Source organism: Palaemon carinicauda, chromosome 24, assembly GCF_036898095.1.
Source record: "Palaemon carinicauda isolate YSFRI2023 chromosome 24, ASM3689809v2, whole genome shotgun sequence".
Classification (NCBI taxonomy): Eukaryota; Metazoa; Arthropoda; class Malacostraca; order Decapoda; family Palaemonidae; genus Palaemon; species Palaemon carinicauda.
Window position 1 is genome coordinate 85,711,700 of NC_090748.1, and position 27,500 is coordinate 85,739,199.

A 27,500-nucleotide genomic window follows, 5' to 3' on the forward strand; every position below is an offset into this window, starting at 1 on the left:
CTCCATCAACAAAAATATATTAAAAACAGAATTTTTTTAATTGGTATATTTTTTTTCTCCACTCAGATGATGTTCACATTGCTTGTCCCCAGATGCTCAGTTTATTGATGTTTTTCACCCCACCAATTTTTTTCCATTCTCTTTCTTTTCCAATGATTCATGCCCCAGTAAAACAATGAAGCAATCTAGCACTTAATAATAAGTAGCACACTAATAGTTGCCCATACAGTTTTGCAATGAAAAGTATATATTCCCTATTCTTCAACATCATAAGTCAGTGGATGGGTATGTATATGAACATCAGGTGAGTATAAAAATAAAAAATAAATATTAAAAATTATTCTGAACCTTTCCTGATACTCAAATTGCTGACACCCATACTCTGATGGCGACTGGACACCAGAGAAGGAAGGAGATAGATCAACAAAAATTTTAAATGCATAACAAAATCAAGACTTTAGGGTCTAGATTTAAAAGGAATCATCTAATAAAAAGATTTATATAAGATTTGGATGCAGCTTTGGTGACTTCTTAAACCGAAACCTTTCACAGGAAATGACACTGCCTTTCGGACAGAGGACGATTTTGACATTCTAACATCAAATGGTCAATTAAGATAAGTACTGTACCTGCATTGTCCAGTTTGTTGAAAAATTACTTTATGTCTCTTACATAACAAGACAACAGTTTCTAATAAAGGGGAGTGGAAAAAAAAAATTGTAACTGACTTAGTCAAAAAAACTTTAGCTTTGAATGAAGGCAAAAAAAGGGATTTTGACGAAGGAAAAATCTATTTCTGGGGAGAGACCTGTGGCGCCCGGTGAAAAGAGTCCTTCTTATGTATCTTTTCTGATAAAACCTTCCAATTATACCAGAGAAAGATAAAAGCATGGAATGCTGAGGTTACTACCCTCGCGCGAGCACCTTTTGGGTGTCGTGTATAAAGCAAAGGCGCGTGAAAACCACTATTCACAGGTTGTCTTCCATTTAGTTAATTCCTTCGTCAAAGGGATGGGCCGATACAAAGGTCCTAGCCAACCACCAGCGCCACGACGCGAGCGCCATCTGAACAACATCCTTCTGTAATGGTCATGACGGCTTGGAAAGGAAAGGGTGGGATCGTGTAAAATAAAGGGGAAGGGTTTCACCGGGCGCCACAGGTCTCTCCCCAGAAATAGATTTTTCCTTCGTCAAAATCCCTTTTCTGGGTCGATCTGTGGCGCCGGGTGAAAATGTACCAGAGAATGCCTTCCAAGCCCAACAATAACAACTAATTTAATGAGGGGAGAGAAACAACACCATGTAAAGAAATCATAAATAATTAAGGTAAACAAACATGATAACAGGGACGCCTCCGAGTATCAGAGGAAACATGCTACAAAACTGACATGGCTAAGAATATCCCAACCCTATAACAACGGTAATCAATAATAGTTACAAACATAACCTAATATATAATAAACTTAGGGCTAACGAACCACCAAGGAAGCGGCGTCGTGGTGCGAGTGGTGGGCAGGAGGGAGAAGAAAAGAGATGGATGAAAGGAAGAACAAAAGATCACTGGGGAGAGATAAGGCTCCCAGCTGCAACTGTTGGGTATTTAAGAGCCTGTAAGTTCATTAGATAGTGGCGTTTGAAGACCATAGGGGATTCCCAACCCGTGAACTTTATAAGGTCATCAAAGTCCATCTTCTGGAAATAATTGATGGAGGTAGCTACGGACCGGATAGCATGAGCATGGGGAAATGATCCCGGATTGGCTTGTTAAATGAAGTATAGGATCTATAGCCTAATACCACGTATGGAAATGGTACCTCCTTGTTCTCTGATAAACAAGGGGCCAGACGATCGGGTAGCAGTCGTGGCTAAAAAGGCCCTGAGAGTGGTGACCGGACATAGAGAAGTATCTTGGAGAAGAGGAATAACTTTCCAAGGGGACCACCTATTTTGGGGGTTAACGGCCGAATCATATTGGCGAATTGTCGAGTCCCTTTTGTCTGATTCGATGAGGAAATCGTTTGCCGGTTCAATGTTCGCGTCTCTACGAGCTGCCAACTTCCTGTAGTCTACAAAGTTAGGGTTTTGGCCATCCTTGAGTAATCTGACACAGTGAGTTTGGAATACTCGGGTCAGTTTGAGGAACGGGATCCGGATGGGACGGAGTTTCCACTCGAGGAAGAGAGGAAACCAACTGTTCTTGGGCAGTGAGGTGGTACTAAAGCCACTGCGCCCCGGAAGGAGCGCAGTCGGTGTAAAAGTTTTTAGAAGATTCACTGGGAGAGATAGGGAAATCTTCCTCTAATGGTTCCAATCCCGGGGTAATGCGTCCATGGCATGAGCCCGAGGGTCCAGGATTGGGGTCACATAACAAGGAAGTTTGTGATTGATCTGAGATGTGAATAGATCCACCTGGATGCCTGGAACGAGCCTGAGTATCCACCGGAATGAAATTCTGACTCCAGGGGACTCGTCCTGGATAGTGAGCTCGTTCTCACATCCTGGTCTCCCGCTAGGTGAGGTGCTGACAGGAACCAGTTCTTTTCTGTTGCCCAGGCGAAGAAAGTGACCAGGATCTGATTCAGGTTGGGTGACTTGGATCCTCCCCTGTTTCCGTAGTGTACCTCGTCTGTGCTGTCTGACACTACTCTGATGTGGGTCGACCTCGGAGGAGAGTCTCTCTTCAGGGTCAAGAACACTGCCATGGCTTCGAGAACATTGATATGGGACTGTTTCATGGCTAGTGACCAAGAACCTGAAACATCTGATGTTCGGAGAAATCCCCCCATCCACTTAGAGACACGGCTGAATGGAATGTCACTTGTGGAGGTGGGAATTGTAGAGGAACCGCTTTGGAGAGGTTCTTCGGTTCGGACCATGAGCGTAGTCTCATTTTCCAGACAGAGGGGATCTTCGAGACCTTGTCTTCTTATAGGTACTGTAGCTCTCTTTCTCCAAAATCGCTTGATGTCTTGAGTTTGGCTTTTATTAGGAGATCTGTTACTGAAGTGAATTGGAAAAGGCCGAGGATACTTTCTAGGCTCTTTGGACACCTGTTTGTGCTTGAGAAATTCTTGATCTTGGAACCTATTCCTCTTACTTTTGGAAGGGAGAGACAACGTGTGCTTCGAAAGGTCCCACTGAATGGCTAACCATTCTAAGTGGCCTGATGGTCGCAGGCGAGACTTATGGAGATTGACCCGAAATCAAAGGTTGTCGAGCAATCAAAGTAATTCCTTCGTAGCTCTGTTGCCTTCTATGGCCGGCCGGGCCCAAATGAGCCAACCGGCCAGATAAGCAATGATCTGTATCTCTTGGTTCCTGAGTTGTTCTAACACTGCCTCTCCCAGTTTCGTGAATATCCTGGGATCAATGTTGAGGCCGAAGGGCATGTCTTGAACACAAAGGCTTTCCTGCTTAGGTGGAAACCCAGATAAGAAGAGAAGTTTCGAGCTATAGGCGCAAGCTAATAGCGGTCGGTAAGATCGACAGAGGTGGTGACGGTCCCACGGGGAAGTAAGGTCCGTACCTGAGAGATAGTCGTTTGATTGCTTTTTCTTGAGTAACCCTGTGGTGTACTCTTTCAGGACGGGAGTGGAATTCTGGGAGAAGGTCACTGGCGGAGGAGGAGGACCTTGAGGCCATTTTCATCTCAAACCGTGCTATGATCCCACAGACCGAGTCCAATGGTCACGAAAGTGGTAAAATCTTCCCTCTACCGGGACCACCGCGTTGTGAGGGAGTGAATCTAGGTCCTTCCCTTCTCCGAGCCCCCTTTTTCCTAGGTCCGCCTTGATGGCGGGACTGTCTTCTACTCCTGTAGCTTCCTCTCTGGTGTCCATGAAAGGAGCCTGAGGGTTCGGATCTAGGGCTGTATGCAGGCAAAGCATCCCAACGGGGTTGGGCTGTGTACCTGGGGAATCAGTGAGGTAGACCACCTGATGATGGGGAGTCAGATACAAAAGCGTCGAACCAGAGGAAGGCTGTGATGACGAGTGGGAAACAGACTATCGATTCCTGTCTGAGAGAGGTCTCAGACAGAACGTACTTCCCACAACTGACCCGATCAGACCAACAAACGTGTAGGTCGAACTGGAAGGGCAGAGCCTGGAATTATCGTACCCCCCAGGCTGACAACATCCTGGTCCAGACAGATCGGGCCTGCCCTTTAGGAAATAATACCGCTACCTTTGGTACCTTGTCTAAGCTAACCAAGGCAATCTCTTTCAATCGAACGAATCCGTTGAATGGGAATTCTAGTACCTGGGAGTAAAATCTAGGTCCCCCAGAGGGAGGACGTCTATGCCCTCCAGATTTATGGTACCACCTAAATCCGAGTTCCTGAACGGTACTGACTCACCACCATACCTTAGAGCTGCGTCATAGCCCCTTGGTTTTCCCTAGAATGTGTTGCTTTTAGCCGTCACAGTTTATGCAGGGTAACATGAACATCAGGATCCTTTAAGGGTCCTAGGTCGGTGACGTAGGTAATTGCAAAGCTGAAGGCTCAAAACTCATCCCCACCTACCTGCCCGTCCATGGGGTCGTCGTCCAACCTTAGAGAGGACACTCCGAGGAGATAGGGACCTCTAGATGGAACATTCCTTCCCAACCTCGATACCCAAGGGCGGAGAGCCTCTCTTGCAGGCCAGAGAGATTCATCATCATCCTGATGGGAACCATGCAGGCGAACCTTCTGTAACACAAAGGGGACATAAGTCTGGATGTTCCTTGAACTTTGGTTAGCGATCCTATTCACAGGCTGGGATCAGCTGTATAACTCTTAAAAAGCAATTTTAAAGAAAAGTCATTAAATGTACTATCTTCTGGGGTATAGTGCGACACTTGTATTCATGAAATGTGACACTGTTGGCGCATTCGCCACTGGGTGGAAATTTATTTCTATATGAACACTATGTTGTATGGATATTTATCCATATCTAGACATAGTTAGAATTGACTATGCATAAATATAGGCATAATTAATGTATTTCTATTTGAACACTATGTTGTATGGATATTTAGCCATATTTAGACATAGGCCTAGTTAGGATTGAATATGCATAAATATAGGCATAATTAATTTAATTCTATTTGAACACGATGTTGTATGGATATTTATCCATATTTATACATAGTTAGAATTAAATACATGCATAAATATAGGCATAGTTACGTTCATAAATAATTTTTTTTTTTTTTTTTTTTTTTTTTTTTTTTTTTTGTTAAATCCTTCCCTTTACAGGTAAAACAAAAGATTGGCCACCCGTGGTCTGAGTGATCTCTGACTGTACCGGAGCTCCGGTAACCATCCCCGGTACAAACAAAGGTCCGTCATAGTGACAACGTGAACCAGAGGAAATCTAATTTTAACCTCAATGCTGATCGCCTGTACGATATCCGGTTAAGCCGGAGATTCGATGAAAAGGATCGTAATGACGATATTGTGATTATTCATGAAAAAGGGTTCATACCCTGATTCTGATCGTCTGATTGATCTCTGTTTGTACCGGAGAACCAGTGACAAAGGTTCGGCATCGTGAAAACGTGATCCTCATCGGTACGATAACATTCTCTAAAACTGAATGTCTGTGTCATCTCCAGTGAAGCCGGAGATTCGATGAAAAAAGGGACCGTAATAATGAAACTGTGAAATCCTCATCGGTATCACATTGTTAACTCCGGTTCTGGACGTCTGCTTGATCTCTGTTTGTATGGGAGATCCGGTAGCAAAGGCCAGTCCCCGTGAGATCGTGACCGTCACCGGTACGATAACATTAACCTCAATGAATGTTTGTGTTATCTCCAGCGAAGCCGGAGATTCGATGAAAAAAGGGGCCGTAAAGGTGTAATTGAGATCAAACATGACAAAGGTTCGTGTGCAAAAGGCCTCAGCCGGAGTCTGAGTGCCGGATTTCACCGTTGCACTCCAAATATCTGACTAGTTCTCACCCAATGAGTATCCATTATAGCGGCGTATAACTCAAGGCGGAGCTAAGCATAACTCAAAGCGGAGCTAAGGGTGTCGGTATAAAACGAACCCAATTAATGACTCATACACCAACGTTCCTACTAATAGTGTTAGCTATATTAACAGTAACCACATCAATAAAACGTGTATAACATTAAACGTACTATCATCAACTCTGATAATAAGAGGAGGCCTGAATAACTCGTGAACGTATAAAAACGGAGAACGGGAAAATCACCTCCCTTACTCGAGCTAATAAACGAGCACCCTATGCTCTCACTCTCAAGGTTACATAATAAAAGCTAACATCACACAATAATATAAGGAAAGTAAAAAGCTGATTGCTTTTATTTTATTTTATTTTTTTATTTTTTTTTCCTTTTCTTTTTCATTTTAAGTCATTGTAATAACCAAGAACGAAGAATAACGACAACGTAACCAATAAATAAGGATATAGTCTAAATCGAGCCTTCCTGGGGCGAGTACAAACTAACAGACTAAATCGCTATTCGCCCAATACCATTGTTGGCACTATAATATCCAAATGTTTGTATATTTGTAATTTACCTAATGTCTGTTAATGACATAAGGATAAATAACTTAAGGCAATCTGCCGACCTGCGAGGGTCGGGGAAGCAGTGACATGCCCTTAAAATAAATATAAACACCAGCCTTAGCTAAAGGCAAGGCAAATATAAGTGTTAAGTGTATGGGCGACCTCCGGTGAAGCCGGAGCGTAATGAGATGTCCTGAATAATGCCGCCTTAGCCAAAGGCAAGGTAAATATAAGTGTGAAGTGTATGGGCGACCTCCGGTGACGCCAGAGGATAATGAGATACCCTGAATAATTCAATTGTGAAGATATAAAAGCCAAGCCGCAGCTAAAGGCTAAGGCTTAGATCATAGCAAAGCGTATTTACAAACTCCGGTGAGGCCGGAGGGAGAAGAAAGGTCCTGAATAATTATTGTGAATAAAAACACAATTGTAATAACAATGGCTATTGTGGATATGGCCGTGGCCTGAGACCGCAGTAAGGGCCACCGGAGGGTCGTATCTAAACAATATGAAGCCCGTCCCATGCAGTAAACAATATATAAATATAACAATAGAACGAAAGTCATTGAGAATCCCTCAAGCCGGAGTAGAACTCAAGGCGGAGTGGAAAACGTTCATAAACTACTCCCGAGCCGTAACGGGGAGAGGACAAAACACGGACCAAAATAACGCTAACAATTGAAAAGTCACGAAAAATAAATAACTCGTAAGTTATCATCCACCCAGAGGGGGAGAGGTGAGGGAGGGAGAACCCGTTGAACGCACAAAACGGAAAACGGGAAATCCGCTCAACCACCAGAGCTAAGAAAGAAAATGAGAGAAAGGGGTAACTCGTGACTGCGAACAGAAAACGGGGACCCCAATCTCTCGCTCTCTTGGACACAAAAACAGGACTAAAAATCACACAACACTATTATAAACGTATAAAATAAAAATGTACATCCATATAACACTACGATCGAAGAATAGCATCTGCTAAAACTTAAAATAAATAGCACAGTCGAGTGACGAACGCCTCGGTGGGGCGGGTACTAAACAAATACAAAGCTAGATCGCTATATCGTTCATAGGCTGGACTGCTAGCGAAAAGTACCATGAGCAAAAATACACAAAAAATTAATAACGGTTCTAAAGGCATAAGGCCAGGGACTTAACCAAGAACCTAAGTGACAGAGTACTAAACGGGCAGACAAAGATGAATTCCCAAACAAGTGAACAAACAATGGCCGCCATGAAAGGCCAGACGGGACTAATAAAACAGACTATACTGGATATAAAACAACAGCCCGGGACAATAAAAAACTGTCAAAACAAACTATGGTACTTAACATTGGAATGTGTGAAGATGGAGCTTCGGACATGACAAAATAAATCCACGATTGACAAAAAAAGACCGAGAGCATCACAAACAAAATCAACACTTAAGATTCCAAAAGAAGGATGTAGTTCAGATGGCGCTCGCGTCGTGGCGCTGGTGGTTGGCTAGGACCTTTGTATCGGCCCATCCCTTTGACGAAGGAATTAACTAAATGGAAGACAACCTGTGAATAGTGGTTTTCACGCGCCTTTGCTTTATACACGACACCCAAAAGGTGCTCGCGCGAGGGTAGTAACCTCAGCATTCCATGCTTTTATCTTTCTCTGGTATAATTGGAAGGTTTTATCAGAAAAGATACATAAGAAGGACTCTTTTCACCCGGCGCCACAGATCGACCCAGAAATAACCACTTCAGCTCCCGAAGCCCACATTAAACGGCTGCTTGCAGATTATTATGTGTTAAGTAGTTAAATATATAAAATTCAAAATTGTACCTACTACATATGTAAAAACACATCCCAATTCTAATAAGTAGCCCTGATAACTGCCAGCCTATCTTGACAGGCTTATATATATATCTATAATAATATCAGGAAGTAGATGTCTAATCCCATATGCTTGAGTATCAAATTGAGCATTAATCTATAAAGGCTGAGAAATAAATTCTTTTCCTGACAGGGGCACCTTAAGAGGTTCAAAGAATATGAACCTAGCTAGTTCTAGTTGATGCCTTCTTAGACAGACTCACAAAAATAGGCAAAGTATTGGTTTTAATACAAAATATTGATAGACTGTCTTTTTTTATTTAGACAGGTTACTAGAGGGTTGAAAAAACCCTGGGTTTGAGGATGTCATTGAAAATCCTATGGTGATCAGTTGTGAAGCAGATGAGTTTTGGGGAACCACCCTTAAAATGGTTTATTTGCGCAGACTGATTAGTGCAAAATCTCCAAAGGCACTTGACCGCAGATGGTCCAAGTCAACTGATCATTTCCCTTGTGTCCAAAACAGGGCTATTAAGAGACATTGTGGTTCATTGATAGCCGTTTTTACACACCTGATTGATCATGGTAAAAGTAGGAAATGTGTAAAAGTTTAGATTTTCCTGTAGCTAAAAGGTTATCTACCGACTATGCTGAAGGAACCAGAATAAGAGGGAAACTATTATTGTTTTGCCCTAGTGTTTCCAGGCATTCATCCTAGCCCCCATATTGTTTAACTTCACTAATCTGACAAAAACGGTGTTTTCCACATGGTAATTGAAGTTGCAAACATGACGAGAAATAATATGAATATGTATGGGTAACCTGACCATTTCCAAGCTTCTATACATACTGACTTAAGTAGTTCACAACCACTTGGAAGCACTATACACTTTTGTCTTAGCTGAAGTTTTTCTTAATGATGAAGTTTTAATTAGATCATGCCACATACCTCCCAAGGGTATTTTACAGCAGCCCACACACTAAAAACTATTTGTTTCCCCCATGAAACACAGAGAATGCAGTAAAAGATCACCAAAATATCAATTCCTATGGCTCACAACGTAAAGGCTTATTAACTCCGGAGCCACAGATGGGCTTGAGTTTGGGTAACCCTGTGAGGAACTGTCTTATCAATATCCCCTCTTTATCTATATCATTACAAAAATTATGGAATAATTGTGCTTCAGAGACTTACCATCATTAAGATAAATACCTGTTCACAAAAATCACAAAAGGCTGATGCATCCTGCCACATAAGTATCACCTCCTTTATCTGGAACTCGGAAGATGAGCTTGTACTACTTTGGTTTCACATGTGGTCAAGTGATAACACACATATGAAAGCACCATTAAGGCCTGCCCTACCACCACTGGCTTGTAAATGTACAGTACTTTGTATTAGGGATCGGCCTTGAGGCAGGAAGCGTAAGTTAAAGGACTAAGGTTTGCAAAGTTAGGAAAAAACAAAATACTTTAAAAATATGTGATTTGTTCCTATACAAATATAAATCATTGTCCATTAATAGGAGACTCATCCTTAGGAGTTAGGAGGCACTCCCTAGGAGCCAAACTGGCTGATCTAGGATCTACCTTTCCTGAGAAATTTCAGAGCATAGGGTTGTGGCAGCCTATTGGAAACATCCCTGCCTAGCAATCTGCTGGACTGAGGTTTGAGACATGCTCAAACTTGATAGTTTCTTGTAGCGGCTGCAACCTTACCATCCTTGTGAGTTAAGGATAGGGGTTGGGAGTCATCAGCACCCATTGCCTGGCTCTCCCTGGTCCTAACTTAGGTGAAGAGGGGGCTTGGCAATCTATATATATGGTCTGTCACTAGGACATTGTCACTGTCCTTTGCGTCTGTCATTCATGAGTGCCCTTTAAACTTTTAAACCTGGTCCTGTATAGCAGCGAAAGAGATGACTCCTGTTAACAAATGACCTAAGCATGAGGATGTCACAGGTGTTAGGGTAGGCACCTACTAGGTAACTGGTAGTAGAATGTCATGGTAAAACCTATATATGTGTGATGAATATGTCTCAATATATGGTTATTTTTTCTTAACCAAACTTCCTCTGAAATAAAAGGTGCTCGGTTATGAGACTTACCTAATTCTGATGTCCAGTCTAGCACATAATGGCACAAATACTGCAACCCAAGGGAGGGGAAGAAAGAAAGGGGAAGGCCAGTCATCCTATCTTTCATTCTAGGCTTACATCGTAACTGCTATCTTGGACAAGATGCTGGTTATCCTGTGAGGGAACCAAGTTTGCTACATAATTTGTAGAGGAGCTACCACCAGACCAAGGGTAAAGGTATCTAAGAACCTGTGGGTATACTCTCAAAGGTATTGGGCACTAAAGGTTGTCTGGTATTTGCAGACTCCTACTTTCTAGATTTATGGTAATAACAGGTTCCTCCTGAATTTTATGGTGGTGCTAATACCCCTAACTGGTTGCAGGGTAGTCACGTCTGATGATCTCACAACGAAACAACGAAAGTGTTCTTGAGAACTCTACCTGTACTGAGAAGCATTTCTGGTGCCCTAAAAGGGTAAGGTAACATGTCATTCTGATCCCTGCTAGTTGCTTCTTGTAGAGAAGGGATGGAAGACTCAAAATTCTATCCTTCAGGATGACTCAGGACATGGAATGCCACGAAGTTGACCTAATCTTTTTGCACAGACAAATCTAATTTATAATATGTAATTTAATTTCTTATGCATATAACTAAGATGAATAAGGAATTTAAAGTGAGGGTGCCTATGAAAAAAATGTGTGCTTTGTTCAGGTCAGCCCTTTCAAATTACATTTAGTCACAGGTGCTTAACATAAAAGACATTTATTAAGTGAATATCCGTGATTCGGGTAATTTGAAACCCATACAAGACATCCACTGGGGAGCAAAAGTATAACAAATGTTGCGAGAAATGAATTTGGAGCCTTCTTTCATTTCTAGATTCAAGTCAAATGTATTGATTTTTAAATTGCATTATCAATCCAGGGTAAGAAAAGATTTATTGGAATGTTAGCTAATCCCACCTCGCCAGGGTCTATGGGGACATAACAAGTATATCTAACTATACCAGGTTAAACAAGGGAAATGGTTCTACCTGCAGATACTCTGAGATCAGCTTTGCAGAGTACCATGGGAGCTGTTGCACCACAGTGGGAAGATGAATAAAAGAGTCAGTCATTTATCCCAGGCTTAGCCATCGTTAAACTCTGCCCTCCTCATCAGCTACTTGTCCATCCCTGTTACTGTGGGTCACGACTTGCAGGAAGTGGGCGGTGAAGGCCATTAGCGCTTTCACATGGCCACTGGCATAGCCTGTGTCACAGAGTTGTTTTTGTAAACGTTAGGGGCATATTCATGCTCCTAACATTATAAGCTCTAGGTCACCTTTATGAGGAGAAGGATAGGGATTCAATGTCTGGTCCATGACCTTGCAAATCCCAACCGAGAACATATTCTTGGTGACCGTTTTCCTTCCCCGCCCTGACAAAGAGTGCCAAACACTTGGGGGCGATCTACTGTAGCCTCCTTGAGGTAGATCCTCAAGTTAATCAGTGGCATAGTAGCCACTGATGTGGACCATAGACCATTCTATGAAAAGACTTCCAATCCGAAGAGCTTGAACCTGGGGTCCGAGCTGCCTGGAAAGAAGCCAAGTGTTACTCAGTTCCTTGTCGTGAATGAGAGACGTTGAGGGTGACCAATGGGGTACGCCCACTCTCTTGGCCAAGGCCAATGTGAGGAGAGTCCTCTAACAAGATAAGACTGCCAATGACGAGGCCTGCTTCAAAGAATGCTGGTGGGAATGGGCGACACCATTTCCCCTTGGAGGAATCTCCCGAAGGGAGCCTAACAGGTGAAGGAAGTCTTTTCCCGCGGGCAGGAGAAGAGACCAACATCTGTCGCCGTTATCAGAGATTCCTCCCGAAAGTAGGGAGACGCTGAACAGAGGCTAGAGGAGGAAGTCTCCTACAGAAGGGAAATGGATAAATCCAAATCCCGTCGGAGGAATCCCCCAAAGGGAAAACCAAAACAGGTGAAGGAAGTCTTGCCTATGGATGGGAAAAGAGACCAACATCTGCTGCCACTGTAGGGAATTCTTCCTGAAGGAATTGAATTGAATATAAAATTCAAGCCTTAAGCACAGCACTGGAGGAAGATTGCATCACAAGATTTAAGAGACGGTACCATTCATACTCTGACCAGAACCCGGAGGATGTGTGGCACCATAAGTGGCCTCCCCCCTTTCTTTGATGCACCTATAGGAAGCATGAAATCTGGGAAAAATGAAGAGGTAGACTTCTTGGATGAGATTTTTATCTGCCAACCCCATTACCAAGGTAGTCTCTTACTTGGATCTCGTAGAGAACTAGAGAAAAGAAAGATCCTTGGTGATGAAGCACCTGGGGTATAGTTGTTCCTAAAGGAGTTGAATTTGAAAGAGACCGATGCTGGCTTGTCAAACCTGCAGAAGCTTCTGCAGGATGAGGACCATGTCTATGGATACCTGTATCCTATACGGAAGTCAGTTATCTCACAAAATTTGCTCCAATCTTCAGATCACGTAAATTCGAGTTGTCTTGGAAGAACTCGATACTGTTAGGATCAACATGTTGTCCCAAAGTCTTTGGAGAACGAGGGCGATCCTGATAGAGCAGGTTGATACTAGGGTAAAATCCCGTGTAAACCTGAAGTGCTATTGAAACTGAAGCACCATTCCTTGACATAACAGGCCTGATGAAGGGTGTCCAGAAAAAAAAAAAGACTAGGAGTATGAGTCTTAGTGGTCGAACTTGTAAAGGAAGCCATGGGCTAACTGCTTATAAGACCAAAAGTCTTCTCCTCGCATAACAGAGTTTGAACATCAAACTAGAAAGAAGTGGCTGTAGAAGCTCGGCGGTATCTTGATGAACCGCATCTTCCTGTGACACAAAATGTTTTGATCATGAGGATAGAGAGATAATGGCTCTCAACCCTCAAAAGGAGGAAGAGTCGTTGTCCGGGGGCTGACGAACAAGACCAAGTCCAATGAAGGGCTGGATGTATATGTCTCTCTGGGAAATTATTCCTCAGATGGAGGCTGAAGATGCTGTTACAAAGTTCTGAGGGTGCATAGGCCGACAGAGACCGGTAGCACGCAAAACGCCGACAACCTCTGGTGTTCTCAGGAGGTCACCCATCTATGGGTTAACTGGATCCCTTGATGCTTACAGAATATCTTAGCAATTACGTTGCTACATCTGTCACGTCAGACAGCCCTGTGTTCAATCCCCTAGAACCGAGGGAATGAAAGAGGGAGGAACCCCAAGGGGGTTATGTCTCCCGACACGGATTCAAGGAACAAAGTCAGAGATACAATCCACTGTCAGCGCATGTGCAACTAGCGCATGTCCTATCCATGCAGAATTGGCTCGTAAGGTAATCATATACCATAACGTGAAACAAGGGAGGAGCAGTGACAAAGGTAGCAACCTCATCCTTAAGGCACATGGCGTGTAAGTCACTCCGCAGTAGGAGCGCAGTGTAGGAGAACGTACGTACGTTCATCAGGGATGATTTTGCGCAAACGTGTCGATGACTGGAGAGTCAATGAAGAAGAATAGCCACATGTATGCTGGTTCTTTGAAGTTTGGAGAAGGAGATGAAAACCTTAGGAACTGAAGAACTCCTGCTTGTTACAAACAACAAACCCAAGAGGCGAGGGGGATATTAAGCGCCAAGGTTAACCCTCGTGCATTACCCCAGCTGTCAATAGAGAGTGCTGGGTTAGGTTCCAAGAGGGACATTCATGCTAAACTCCTTCAACTGCACGTGGGAGGGCTACCGAAGCAGCATAAACCAAAGAGAAGGGGGAACACAATCTATATCGTCTAGATGAGGGTACTCCGATAGTAAGAGTGTCACGAGAAGCAAAAGCTTCAATGAAGTGAGGGTCTCAGTCATAACAGATCGTCACGGAAGCGACTTTACCCTGGAAGGAAAAGTATCCAGAGGAAAATCCTTCAGGTGGTGGAAGTGGTTGCTGGTACTAACAGCGACTTAGAGGAGAGCTGACTAGTGACTATCCTCAGCAGCTGAGTGATGATCATGAGCCGGCGAACAGCGAGCAAGTGAACGGCGTGCTGGCGAGCTGGTAAACGGCGAGCAAGAGAACGACAAGCTGGCAAACGGTGAGTCAGAGAAAGGTAAGCTGGCCAACGGCTAGCTGGCAAACAGCGAGCTAGCTACAGTTAGCGTTCCGCGAACGAAGAACTGGTGATCAACGAATGGCTAGCTGGCAATTGGCAAACAGTGAGGTAGCGAACGGTGAGTAGGCAAACGGCGATTGGTGGGTTGGTGATAGGCAAACGGCGATTGGTGGGTTGGTGATTGGTGAACGGCAAGCTGTCGAATGGCAAGCTAGCAATTGGCAAAAGGATACCTGGCGAACGGCAACCGGTGGGCTGGCGATCAGTGGGCTAGTGATCGGCGAGCTGGCAGATCTACAATTGGCGATCGGGGAGCTGGCAACTTGCAAACGACGGATTGGAGAACGGCGATCGACGAATGGTTAGCAGGCAAGCTGGTTATAGCTCTCTGACAGATGGCGAGCTGGCGAACGGTGATCTGCAAGCAGTGAACGGTGAACGGTGAGCGGGGCTGGTGAACAGCGTGGATAGCGACAATCACGGGCTGGTGAACAGTAAGCTGGCGGACGGCGAGTGACGATCACAAGCTGGTGAATGGAAAGAAGAGTGATGATCACAGGCTGGTGAACAGCAAATGTTGCCGGTCACGAGCTGAAGGATGATCATGGGCGATTATGAGCTGATGATGTAACTGCAGCAGGGCTGGGCAAGGGGTCTGCTCCTGAAGAGGAAGAGCGAGGAATGGACAAATCTAATTCCCACTGGAGGAATCCCCCAAAGGGGAGACCAAACAGGTGAAGGAAGACTCTTCTATGGACACAAAACACGACCAACATCTGGTGCCCTTGTCAGCAATTCCCACGTAAGGAGGAAGATTGGCGATTAGTGGCTGGTGGAGGGACTTTCTCAGAAAGGAAAGTTCCAACACCTGGAGGCAAACCTCCGGGCAGTGCTGTCTGCATCCCCTTAATATCAGAGCTCTAGCTCAAATTGAAGGTTGGCATCAAGTGTTGCCTGAGAATGAAGCCGAAGCTTGTTCTCTGGGTTCTCCACTATGGGGCTACCCGAAGAACAACATCAACGCAATGGGCAGGAATAGACAAATCAAATTCCTGCTGGAGGAATACCCCGAAGGAAAGACTGAGCAGGTGAAGGAAGTCTCTCCTGCGGCTGGGAAAAGAGGACCAACCCCTGATGCTGTCGGCAATTCTCCCCGCAAATGGGAAGATTGCTAAACAGTGGCTGCTGGAGGACTTTCCCTAAATAGGGAAATTTCCAACACCTGGAGGCGAACCTCCGGGCGGCACTCTGCTTCCCCTCAACGAGCTCTAGCTCAAATTGAAGGTTGACATCGAGTGAAGCCTGAGAACAAAGCCCAAGTTTGTTCTCTGAGCTCAATCCGAAGAGGTTACCCTTGGGCAGGAATGGACAAATTCAATTCCCGCCGGAGGGGAGACAAAACAGGTGAAGGGAGTCTCTCCCGCAAACGAGAAAAAGCGACCAACCCCTTTTGCCGCTGTTGGCACTTCTCCCCGCAAGCAGTAAGATTGCTAAACAGTGAATGGTGGAGATACTTTTCCTTGAAAGGGGAAAATTCCAACACCTGGAGACCAACCTCTGGGCAGCACTCTGCTTCCCATCAACAGCATTGTTCAAGTTGAAGGTCAGCATGGAGCTCTACCTGTGAAATGTGGCTGAAGCTCATTTCTGGGGTGACTCCCTGGGATAACATGACTGGAACGCCCAAAGGAACCCAGTCTTCCACTGCTCTTGTTCCTACACCATACTGTCAGGAATAAAAGGGCGGAAGCAGAGAGTGTTGCAGAAACTGTAACGCTCTCAGAAGGGACCAAACCCTCATGAGGGAAAGGTTGTTGTCAGCATGCTGATCAGGAGCTGTTACAGGCATTGGGGAACAGGGCGGTGATGGGGCAGGGGGAGCAGAATCTACAAGAATGATCACTCTGTACATCTTATGTCGGCTGCCTTAGCTGATAGGCGAAGAACGTTGTCGCTAATGTTGAGGAAAACAAAACAGAATGAAAAGCAAACTCCCTCGGGACGACACCCTGTCCTGTGGAGCGTAATGGAGTCCCCCAAGAGAACAGAACATACTGAGGACTGCGCCTTCCCTCTGGCGGCTGCTGTCGCTGGAGCAAAGGAGTGCGGCGTCGAAGAGCTGCATAAAGAGATTTCAATTCAAATTACTTAGCTGAAAAAAACATTCAGGAAAAAACCCAACCCGCAAGCAAGAGGATCAGCCGCTGCCCACAGCACCGAGGGGGAGCGGTGATGTGGGAGAGAAGTAGGCAAACTGTTTCCCTCTAAGGAACTCACAGAGGAGGACCCCCAGCCTACGTGAAGTACGGCGTCAAAGGGAGAGAGACCAGAGAGAAGGGACTGAGCCCTTCAGAAGATGCTCGTTGACAAAAGACACTGTAAAGATAAAAGAACTCACAAAAACAAGTAAAAGGCTAGAAAAAAAAACAGTTGGGGAGAAGAGAGAGATGGACATCTACTCTTACCAAGCTAAAAGTAGAAAGTGACCTTACAACACAGGTGTGTGTGCGTGTGTGAGAGGGGCGGCCAGCTACACTGCCTACCTCCCCCCTAACTGGCGGTAGAGTACTTTACACCTCGTTAAAAGTCTTATGGCTAGTTTCAGCTTCGCCAAAAGTATAACCCCTAATAACTAGCAAAAGGTTTGTAGTAGTGACGAAACAATTAATATTTTGTAAGACATAGACTACTCAATATGCCTAAAATTTCAAATGCTGTTGTTTTTTTGCCTTCAAACAATAATAATAATTCTAGTAAGTAAGAAAGTTCAAGATAAGTTACAACAGGGTACGTTGAAGAGCTAGGCAATAAGGTATATTTAATTTTTTTCACACAATATACTCCACAAATGTTGGGTATACCATAAATGATGGTGCATCTTTAATAAGATACTGTATGCTACGAAAATTTGTATTATCTACAGTACTTGAAATATTCTATCTAAAGTCCTTAATTAAAAAAAATACATATGACAAATGAACTAGAATTACTTTTGAACAAGTGGTGGTTCCATTCATATTCGCTGAAGATTGATGCCTATACAAATTACTTATTTATGAATTTAGCAAAAAATAAATAATTAAATGGTTAAAAAAACTTACCTTCCTCTACAACTTCTCCAACAAATACTTTGGCTATTCCTGACATAGCAATAACAACATTTTGTGATACTGAGCAACCAGTGATTGTCTGCATAACCTGTGGTAAATACAGTAAGAATTATCAAAAGAAATAATGCTACAAATTTTACAAAATTTGTATTTTTCCAAGGTAAACAAACCAGAGTCATTTAATGAGGTTACTTCTGGTTTTGTTTTCTACTGCCAGACAATCAAAAAAGAAATCAGTTACTTTGCTGGGCAACTGCTGTCCATGACACTGTCCACTTGTATCAAGCATTCTCTCACTCTTCTGGTCAAAGACTTGCAGAGTGGCTGAGGTGGGACCTGTGGTATAGCTGGGAAAAATACAAATTGTATAAAATTTGTAGTTTATTCCTACACGGATACAAACTTCGGAGTTATTTAATGGGGAGACTTTCTTGGGTGGGAGGAAGTCTCCAAGAAGTAGGAGGTCTTCCATTCTCTCTCAAGATACAATTACTATAGTAATAGCAAGAGATCAAAGTGAACTATTTGTAAACAATGCAGCTGGCTCATACAAGGCAGGGCCTTCTGTTCTATTCTAGAGAGCTTTGCCAGGGTGAAGTGATATGAACATCAAGTGGCTTGTAATTTTGATATATATTGCCAATATATCAGCCAAACAAACACTAGGCATTCTTACCTGCATCAAGGAGATTTTTAAGTGAGGGCTTCAAGTTTGATCAAAATCGCCATTCGCCTTTATGCCCACTTATATCATGTGCTCAAGGGGATCCGCTTGGAGAGACATGAGTATTTATAGGCTCTCATGATGGTTTCTCTTAACCAAAAAGAAATGGCATTTCTGGAAATTTTCTGTTTGGAGTGACCACTGCTCACAAATAGATTGGAGATTTCAGGCATAAGGTACAGCATCCTTTTCAGATATTCATATACAGTGAACCCTCGTTTATCGCGGTAGATAGGTTCCAGTCGCGGCCGCGATAGGTGAAAATCCGCGAAGTAGTGACAGCATATTTACCTATTTATTTAACATGTATATTCGGACTTTTAAAACATTCCCTTGTACGTAGTACTGTTAACAAACCACCCTTTAATGTACAGAACACTTAATGCATGTACTACAGCACCCTAAACTAAAACAGGCACAAATATTAAAGGTGATTTTATATCATGTGTTTCCTAAACACCTAAAAAGCACGATAAAAAATGGCAACCAATGTTTTGTTTACGTTCATCTCTGATCATAATGAAGAAACAAACTCATTTAGTGTACACATATATGTACGTATGGTTAGTTTTTGCATCGATTATATTGATTATACAGTACTGTATGTTGATTTTTTTATTACCAATGTTTTAGTTTACGTATTTTTCTTAGGACTTCCAAATGAAATCTTTTTCTTTATGACGCCGCCTGAAACGACGGCGTGTACGCTCAGTAAACAACCACGCTCAGAACAAACAAGGCATTTAACACGCATGATGATAGTGATAAATAATGATACAGTACATACAGTATTTACAGTAAAAGCATTTACAAAATATGTTACCTTACAAATATAAATTATACAGTACTTGTACGTAGCAAAGCAGGAAAACAATTTGAGAGAGAGAGAGAGAGAGAGAGAGAGAGAGAGAGAGAGAGAGAGAGAGAGAGAGAGAGAGAGAGAGAGAGAGAGAGAGAGAGAGATTGTTTTACGTACGTAAATGTAAATTTTAAACAAAAAAAATATGATAGGTTACAACATGTAGACTTTTAAAACCTTCCCTTTAACTTAATGCATACAGTACGTACATTACTAAACTATAAAACGGATTTTGAGCGAAGCGAAAAATCTATTTTTGGGTAAGATGGCCATGTCGTCCTGATGGAAGTTCCTTAAAGGCAGCTTCCTAGGGTATATTACAACTACGGCGATATTCCCAGAGAATTTACCTTAAGGTACCCAGAATTCTAACTCCTGGAGCGAGTATCCCTAAAAAAGACCTTAGGGATATCGTAAATATCAGTGGACGTATTCTTGACACGCCTCATAGCAATCTATACCCCGAATAGAGTTAACACTTCGTAGGGGTCAAATGGCAAGAAAACGAAAACGAGAAAGAAAAGGGGAGAGCCGTTCGTAAGGCCCTCTCTTCTCCCGTTTCGTAAGCGTGCCCTGCGCCGATTCTGGCGCCATCTGCATTCCTTGTAGCGAAACACGAGGTGCTACAGATACTGTATGTAGGGAGGGGTCCTACGGCCCTTTCATTGAAAGGTAAGGGCGGGTCCATCAGGACGACATGGCCATCTTACCCAAAAATAGATTTTTCGCTTCGCTCAAAATCCGTTTTTTGGGCTCAAGCCATGTCGTCCTGATGGAAGTATACCAGAGCATTACTGTATCTGTGGATTCTCAAAATGTGCCGTACTCCTCAGAAGTATTTCCCCCAGTCGACGCGACCTAGAGACCTAAGATGTTACCGTCATACATCTTTTCAACTAATCATAAACCATGATAAGAGCTTCCTGCCCCCAACAGGGAAGAGTCTTACTAGACTCTGGGAAAGTCTCGAAGAGTACATATATCTAAGTATGAACCCCAGGCAAGCAAGTATAGTGGTCTCACCCCATACTGGGTAAAGCGAAGTTCGAAAAGAATCACTGTGTCAATATGAAATATCGACCAGTCCTCCGCTCAAAACACGTATTGGACAAAGGTTCATATCCGCTTAGGAGGAAACTCGTAAATCCGTCACCATCCCTTTATGGGATGGAGTCCTCCAGCTAAGGGGAAGCATAAACCAATGCAATATTAGCTTGCGTAAGGGAACATTCTATTAGAATTATCCCCGGGTAAATATACATAGAATGAATGCTCACAGGTGAAGGAGACGCAAGGTTCTCAAGAACCAGTTTATTGACAGACAATAAACAAACAGGTTAACCACACTCATATATATATATATATATCTATATATAAGAGGAGGATAACTAAAACTTTAAGCATAAGTATGATAGTAAACAGAAACTTGTTTGTCTGAAAGAAAAAACATTGGAGCCACTTTTAAGATACCAAAGTATCAAAGTCAAAAGTCTGTTTTACTAATCAGTCACATTAGCGTTAGAAACGCTCGGCACGCATGTTTACACTTATGCTGGGTTCACCTTTGAAAGTAGAACAGTCAACGTGGGTCACCCAGTACCCTCACATAGTTTGTAGTACAACATGTGACTACATACTCACCCTGGAATTAATTGTCCCAATTAAGCTACTGTTCCTCGCAGAGTTAAACAGCAGGGTTAACGACGCAACCCACTGCCACCACAGAACCTCTTAGTTGCTGCACTTGCTTCGCATAGTGACGAAAGAACACTCTGGAAGACTTCCAGCCAGTGTACGAACGAAGATGTCCAAAATCCCTACAACTAAAGAAGTTTAAGGATGAAGCAACTTTCCTCGGATCGTGACCTGTGGGTGTACTGTCAGGATCCGCTCTGCGAATAAGATATGTGATTTTCGCCCTGAGTTGTTTCAGTAATAAATTTTGAGCCTGACGTTTCTCCCCTGGCCAGATGGCCATCCTTGAAGTCTGAAGTTCTACGAAGATAGACCTTTAGGCATTCAACTGGACATAGAGCTGCATCTTCTTTCAGAGGGCAGATTCTTCAGGGACCCCACCTGATGGTGGGTAACTCGGTCTTGGTGAGAAACGTAGGATCCGGAAATAGGTTCAGTTCACCCATCCAGGAACTGAACATGACCTTCCTCTCTCGAGAGGGGTATGATCTCACTAACCCTGGCCCCGGACGCGAGTGCAAAAAGGAGGATAACTTATGGGTCAAATCCTTTAACGCACACTCCTTATTGTTCAACAGCGAAGCAACATGAAGAACTTTTCTAAAGACCATGAATTGGGCTTTGGAGGTGCTAAAGGTCTGAGCCTAGCGCAGGCTTTCGGAACTTTTATAAAAGATCTCGTTAGCGAGGTCGACCTGGAAGGCATATAGAATGGGTCTTGTCAAAGCAGGCCTACATGATAAAATCGTGTTAGTTACCGATCCATAACCATGGAGATGGATGAAGAAAGACAAGCAGAAGTCCGTCGTGATCTCCTGCGGAATCTTCGTCTGACAAGGGCTACCCATTCTCTCCAAGATGACTCATATTGCCTTATAAAAGGTTTGCACTTATAATCCTCTAGGAAGTCCATGCTGGCTTTCGAAATCCCGAAACACTTTCTCACCTGTTAAGGAAAGAAATCATGAGCTGCTGGGTCCGGGTTTTCTGTGATGAAGCGCAGACAATTGACTTCTGGACTCACTGGGTCAGAACTGGATCTGGTAGCGGTCGAAACTCCAATCGTAGTTCCAATGCCAGAGGGAACCCCACACTGTTCGGCCACTTGTGGGCCACTACTGCCGCTACTCCCTTAAATGATCTCAGTTTGTTGAGGACCCTCAACAGAAGGTTGTAAGGAGGGAACAGATAAATCCTGAACCATCTGTTCCAGTCGAGGGACATCGCGTCCACTGCTTCCGCCAAGGGGTCCTCGTACGGGGACACATACAGGGGCAACTTCTTGTTGTCTTTCGTCGCAAAGAGGTCTAGCCGCAGTTCTGGGACTTGACTCAGAATGAAGGAGAATGGTCCTGCGTCTAGGAACCATTCCGACTCTATCGGTGTGAACCTGGATAGAGCGTCCGCTGTCACATTGCGGACTCCTAAAAGGTGAACTGCTGACAGGTACCATTTCTTCTTCCCCCAAATCGGAAGATGGCCAACATCACCAGGTTGAGAGGTGGCGACCTTGATCCTTGTCGATTCAAGCATCTCACACTCCCCCGCTGTCCAGCACCAACCTAATGTGGATCGAGCGATGCGGGGAGACTTTCTTTAAGGAAAGAAGGGCTGTCATAGTCTCTCGAAAATGACTGTGAGAGGTCTTGAATAGACTGGACCAAGACCCTTGGGCCTTTTTCTGATGAGAGTGAACTCCCCATCCCTCCTTCGAGGCGTCTGAGTGACTCGTCACCGACAGGGGAGGTGGAAGAAGAAGAACCGACTTCCTAAGGAGTCTGGCTTGGGACCAAGGCCTGAGAAGAGTATTTCGACGAAACGGAACTGGTCTTCTCAGATCTCTTCGCGCATCTGATGCATAACTACTCCAATCTCCGGTTGCATCCTTTAGCTGTGCTCTTAGCACCGGGTCTGTCACCGAAGTAAACTGGAGAGACCCCAGTACACTCTCCAGTTCGCATCTGATATCCATACGGAATCTAGAAGTCTCTTGACAGAACCAGCTATCTCCTTTCTTTTCTCCGCCATGACGGAGAAAACGGTGTGACATTAGGTCCCAGTGGATTCACACCCACCGGAACTTAGAGATGGAGGGAGTTGAGACTTTTCCTGTTGATCTTGAAGCCTAGATAATCTAGGAAATGGATCACATACAGGGAAGCTTGCAAGCATTCTGTCCTGGGTGCTGCCCACACCAGCCAAAAATCCAGGTAGGCTACTACCTGAATTCCCTTTAGGCGTAATTGACTGAGAACTACGTTCGCAAGCATCGTGAAAATCCTTGGGGCTATTTTAAGCCCGAGAGGCATGGCTTTGAAGACGTATAGTCTTCGTTGTAGCCTTAACCTTAGGTAGGAGGGGAATCGACACTAGATTGGAACGTGCCGATAGGCGTCTGACAAAACTATGGAGGCGGTAAATGCCCTCTTGGGCAGTAAGGTCCTTATGTGTTGTATTGTTAGCATCTTGAACCTGTAGTTCGCTATGAACTTGTTAAGTGGCGACAAGTCCAGAATGACTCCGAGTTTTCCGAGTCTTTCTTGGGAACACAAAACAGCCTCCCTTGGAATTAGATGGACTTTACCCTTCGGATCACTTTTCCTCTAACAGTTCATGAATGAACTCCTCCAGAACGGGGGTGGAGTATCGGAAAAACGCCGAGGGTATGGGGATGGAGTGCTGTACCAGCTCCAGCCCAGTCCCTTCTTGAGTAGGCTGTGGACCTAGGGATCGAAGGTCCACCGATCCCAAAAGCGTTGGAGACTCCCTTCTACCAATATCATCTCGCTCGGACTGTTGTCCTGAGGTCTTGCCTCTCTGACCGCGACCACCCATGAAACCCCTTCTCCTTGAGGGGCGCCTAGACGAAATTCTGGCTGCTCCTCTAGGCTTGTTCGACAGGCAGTTGACTGACCTTCGAACGATGGGTTGAATGCCGGAGACTGTGTCGACACGAATTGGGGAACCCACTGAAGTGTGGTCGGGGTTTTTGCCACCATCTGGGGCACTGAGGGCATCAGCAAATGCCGTTGCTGCTGATGTCTACTTGACTTAGCTGGCCGAGAAAGTATCCAAATCCTTTTAGTCTTCCTCCAAGGTTGGGGACCCCATCCGGGGAAGAATTTCTCTTGGTAGACAGGCCCCACTCCTGGAGAAGATTTCTATCGTCCGTGGCGGTCCTATCAACCTTTTTGACCGACTCACTAGGGAAAAAATCTTTGTCCCAACTGTTGGAGGAGATTAGTTTCCTTGGCTCGTGCCTCATCGTAGCCCGGGCGAACACGAATTCCCTACAGGTTCTCTTCGCCCTGACGGAGCTGTAGAGATCCTTCGTCACAGTGGCCAGATGAGTCTTGATCACAACCATGAACGTTTCATGGACCTTGGGATCACTAGTCATCGTCTCAAACGTGGACTGAAGAGACAAAGAGGCAGCCAGTCTTTCTTTTGTCTAGAGTTCTCTCCGCAAAAGAAAGCCAGACAGCTTAGAGAGGATCTCGCCGAACCGGCGTCCGGCGAAATCCGCCTCCCACATCTGGACTGAGAAGGTAAGATGGGCGTCCTTCCAGTCCTTGTTTTGCTTACTAAATCTTCCTTTCTAAAGGCCAGCAACAAGGGTTTACACTTCACCATGGAGGGGAAAGGCTTGCCAGCCTCGACTGTTTTCAAAACCGCCGCAAACCCTTTCAGCGAAAAAGGGGGAAGGCTGTGGCAGGAGAGGACACAAAGGAAGGGAGCCTCTTACTCAAATACAGCTACCTTTAAGTTCATGAAGCCCCTCTCTTTCATCGAAGAAGAAAGCAAGGCATGAGCCTAGCATGGTCTATCACTACGACCTCCTTCGGCTCTGTCTCTTCCTTTGAAGCTGGTACCTCCTTCCACCGGACCTAGCAGTCCGGATGTGCCCCTGCAGTTACAATGCAGCTGCCTTCCCATTCTTCTCCCTCTGCCTTTGTTGGATCAAGCCAACAATGGAGGGAGGGCCTGCTCTACTGCGAGAGCAGATGATGTTGAGGGAGCAGGTTCAAGGACCTGAACCGGAGCAGCCGACCTCTCTCGGCCTCTCCCGCTACCTTGTCCGGAGCTCGAACTTCATCCTGGCCTTCTGCCAGGAGATCTTCCTCCAGACGTTCGGACACGTCTGGCATCCTGTCGTCCAACTGGATGCTAAGCAAGGCGACCGTGACTTCAGCATCCACGGGATCTGAATTAAGGGGACCTCCTCTTGAGGTTGGGGAATCACTGTAACAGTTGATGCCCTAGGAAAAGAAAGCCCTCATCTTCTCATTTGGAAGATAAGGTCCAGAGGTAATCTTCTGAAAGCCCCTCACCCAGGTACGAAGCTTCTCCCTAGCTATATCCCTTGAATCCACCGTTGTAGGGGAGACGAAAACGGATTTTGAGCGAAGCGAAAAGAAAAAGCCTCAATAGATAGGTTAGTGCATATGAAACATACCTGGGGAACCCAATACCGGAGAACATCCGTGGAGACAGCGCATGCCACACGCCTCCTTCAGAACCATGTCCGCAGAAGCCCTACTGCGGACGTTGCAGAAATACATCCGCACTACGGATGGTCCTCCTGTAAAGAGAAGAAATTTCCATGAGTATCAAGTGAACTACGTATCACTGGATATGCACAGTAGCATAACAAAACGGAAAGACACATCCTTGTATTTCCCGCACACCCAATTGTTGTAGCCTTCCAAATCATAAAATCGTATAGTTAATCTATGCCAGATTAACCAATGGAAAATTTCCAAAGGAAGAAGGTGTAGCCCTCCCTAAGGAATGATTTTAAAATACCGGATAGTAGACAAGAAAGAACTCACTTTCTTATCTGTAAGGCCAACAACAACGGGTCGTGCAAGACCACAAAGAATAAGGAAAAGACACATACTTGTGAATCCCCCACAATCACCTGTGGAAGCCCACCAGCCATTAAAATCAAATGGTTAGTCTTTGCTAGAATAACCCAAGATCATATTTCCCGAGGGAAATTAGGTGTAGCTCACACCTAAGGTAAGATTTTACCATTCTGGCTAAAGATGAAAAGAGTTCTCTTTTCATCCCTGTAAGGCAACACCAAGTGATTGTACAAGGCAACACAAGTAAGTTAGAAAAGACAGTGTTGTAACCTACTACATCATGTTCTCCCCTGGTAGAAGACACTAAACAGGGAAGAACTGATACAGTACATGAGGGTGGTGTGCCGGCCGGCTCTTGCCGGTCAGCACCCCCACCCCCTTTTCCAAGGGTAGGTGTCAAGTATGCAACTTAGGATCACCCAGACGGGGGAGAACTCCAGTTCCTATGCCTGAACCGGTCGGTAGTGGTTGCCGGTCCCTAGCTACCCGGTTGGCACCCAGCTGCCGGCCATCACTCTTAGTGGCCGGCCAACCGAGTGATGTAGCAGGCCGGCCCGGTAGCGGTGAGTAAACCCTGCCGGCTGGCATCCACCACAGGTAGCGCCCGGCTGCCGGCCGCCACTCAAAGCGGCCGGCAGGTGAGCAAGGAGACCGGCCAGCAAAGGCCAGCAAAGGCATAAGACCACCGCCGACCGACAGCAAGAGAACTAGCGAACACCCCCCTACCGACGGCCGGCCACTAGGCCGGCAGACGGCAAGGACAACACAAGAGAAGACAACAGAATGGGTGCCGGGCTAAGAGGCTATGTACCTCCGCGCCCGACACCCGAAAGAGTGCCGAGAGGAAGGGGAGACACTAAGTCAAGCTTCCTAACCACTGCTTACTGAAACTACAGACGGCAGCGGTTGAGGGACCAAGGAAGGACCGGGCAGCACTCAAAGGATCGGGCCTCTGCCGGTCGGCACTCTCTGCCGGCCGACAAGGGACCACGTCAGCTCCCCATCCCAACCTATGCTAGGTACGGATGTGAGACGACTGACACAAAGGAAACGGAAAAATAGAAGGGAAGGACAGAGGGTCCTGTCCAACCTTGCCTTGGTTAAGGATCATTCCAAACTAAGAAAGCTCATCTCAGCCAGAGAGATCCAGGGAGGGAGGCCGGCACTACTGGCTGCCTCCCTAAAACCAAGGCAAGGAAGGAATTGCTATTCCGGAAAGGGAACATATCCCGAACGCGGAACAGCAAAGAGGACAAGTCTGAGGGGTCACCGAGCGAAGGGATCATAATTACCGAAACCTTCCAAGGTGAATCAAGGAGGATAAACCTCCTATGCCCGTGTCAGGCAGCAAGGGAGACTCTGCCCCACGCTAGACCAACACGGACTCAGACTAATACACTGCTGTACTGTCCCCCTCTGAACCAATTCAGTTGGAGCAGGAAGGTACAGTACTACTCCAGCATAGTTATATTTGAAAATTAATTCAAACAAACCACTAGAGTTAAGCCTAAGGCTTAAACAGAGGGAAAGGGTTTGCCCCTTCCCCGAAGAGAAGGGAGCAAACGGGGAAACAGATAATATTATCAAGACCTAAGACAACCTAGCCTAGGCACTAAGAGAATCGATTACCTAAATCACCGAAACTCACTCCAATACTATCTTGGAAATTACTCGAAAAGGGCTGTATGTATAACGTTGCCTAACGCTTTAAGCA

The 27,500-nt window shown here is 45.0% G+C and overlaps 1 protein-coding gene across 3 annotated transcripts in view; it reads right to left on the reverse strand.

The window, feature by feature from the left end:
- LOC137618197 (transcription initiation factor TFIID subunit 11-like) overlaps window positions 1-27,500 on the reverse strand; it is a 123,348-nt gene that overhangs the window by 32,158 nt on the left and 63,690 nt on the right. For all 3 annotated transcript variants that reach the window (XM_068348288.1, XM_068348289.1, XM_068348287.1), the window contains one exon: window positions 17,632-17,728. In XM_068348288.1, the coding sequence (XP_068204389.1) occupies window positions 17,632-17,728 (97 nt within the window). The remainder of the gene's footprint in view (window positions 1-17,631; window positions 17,729-27,500) is intronic.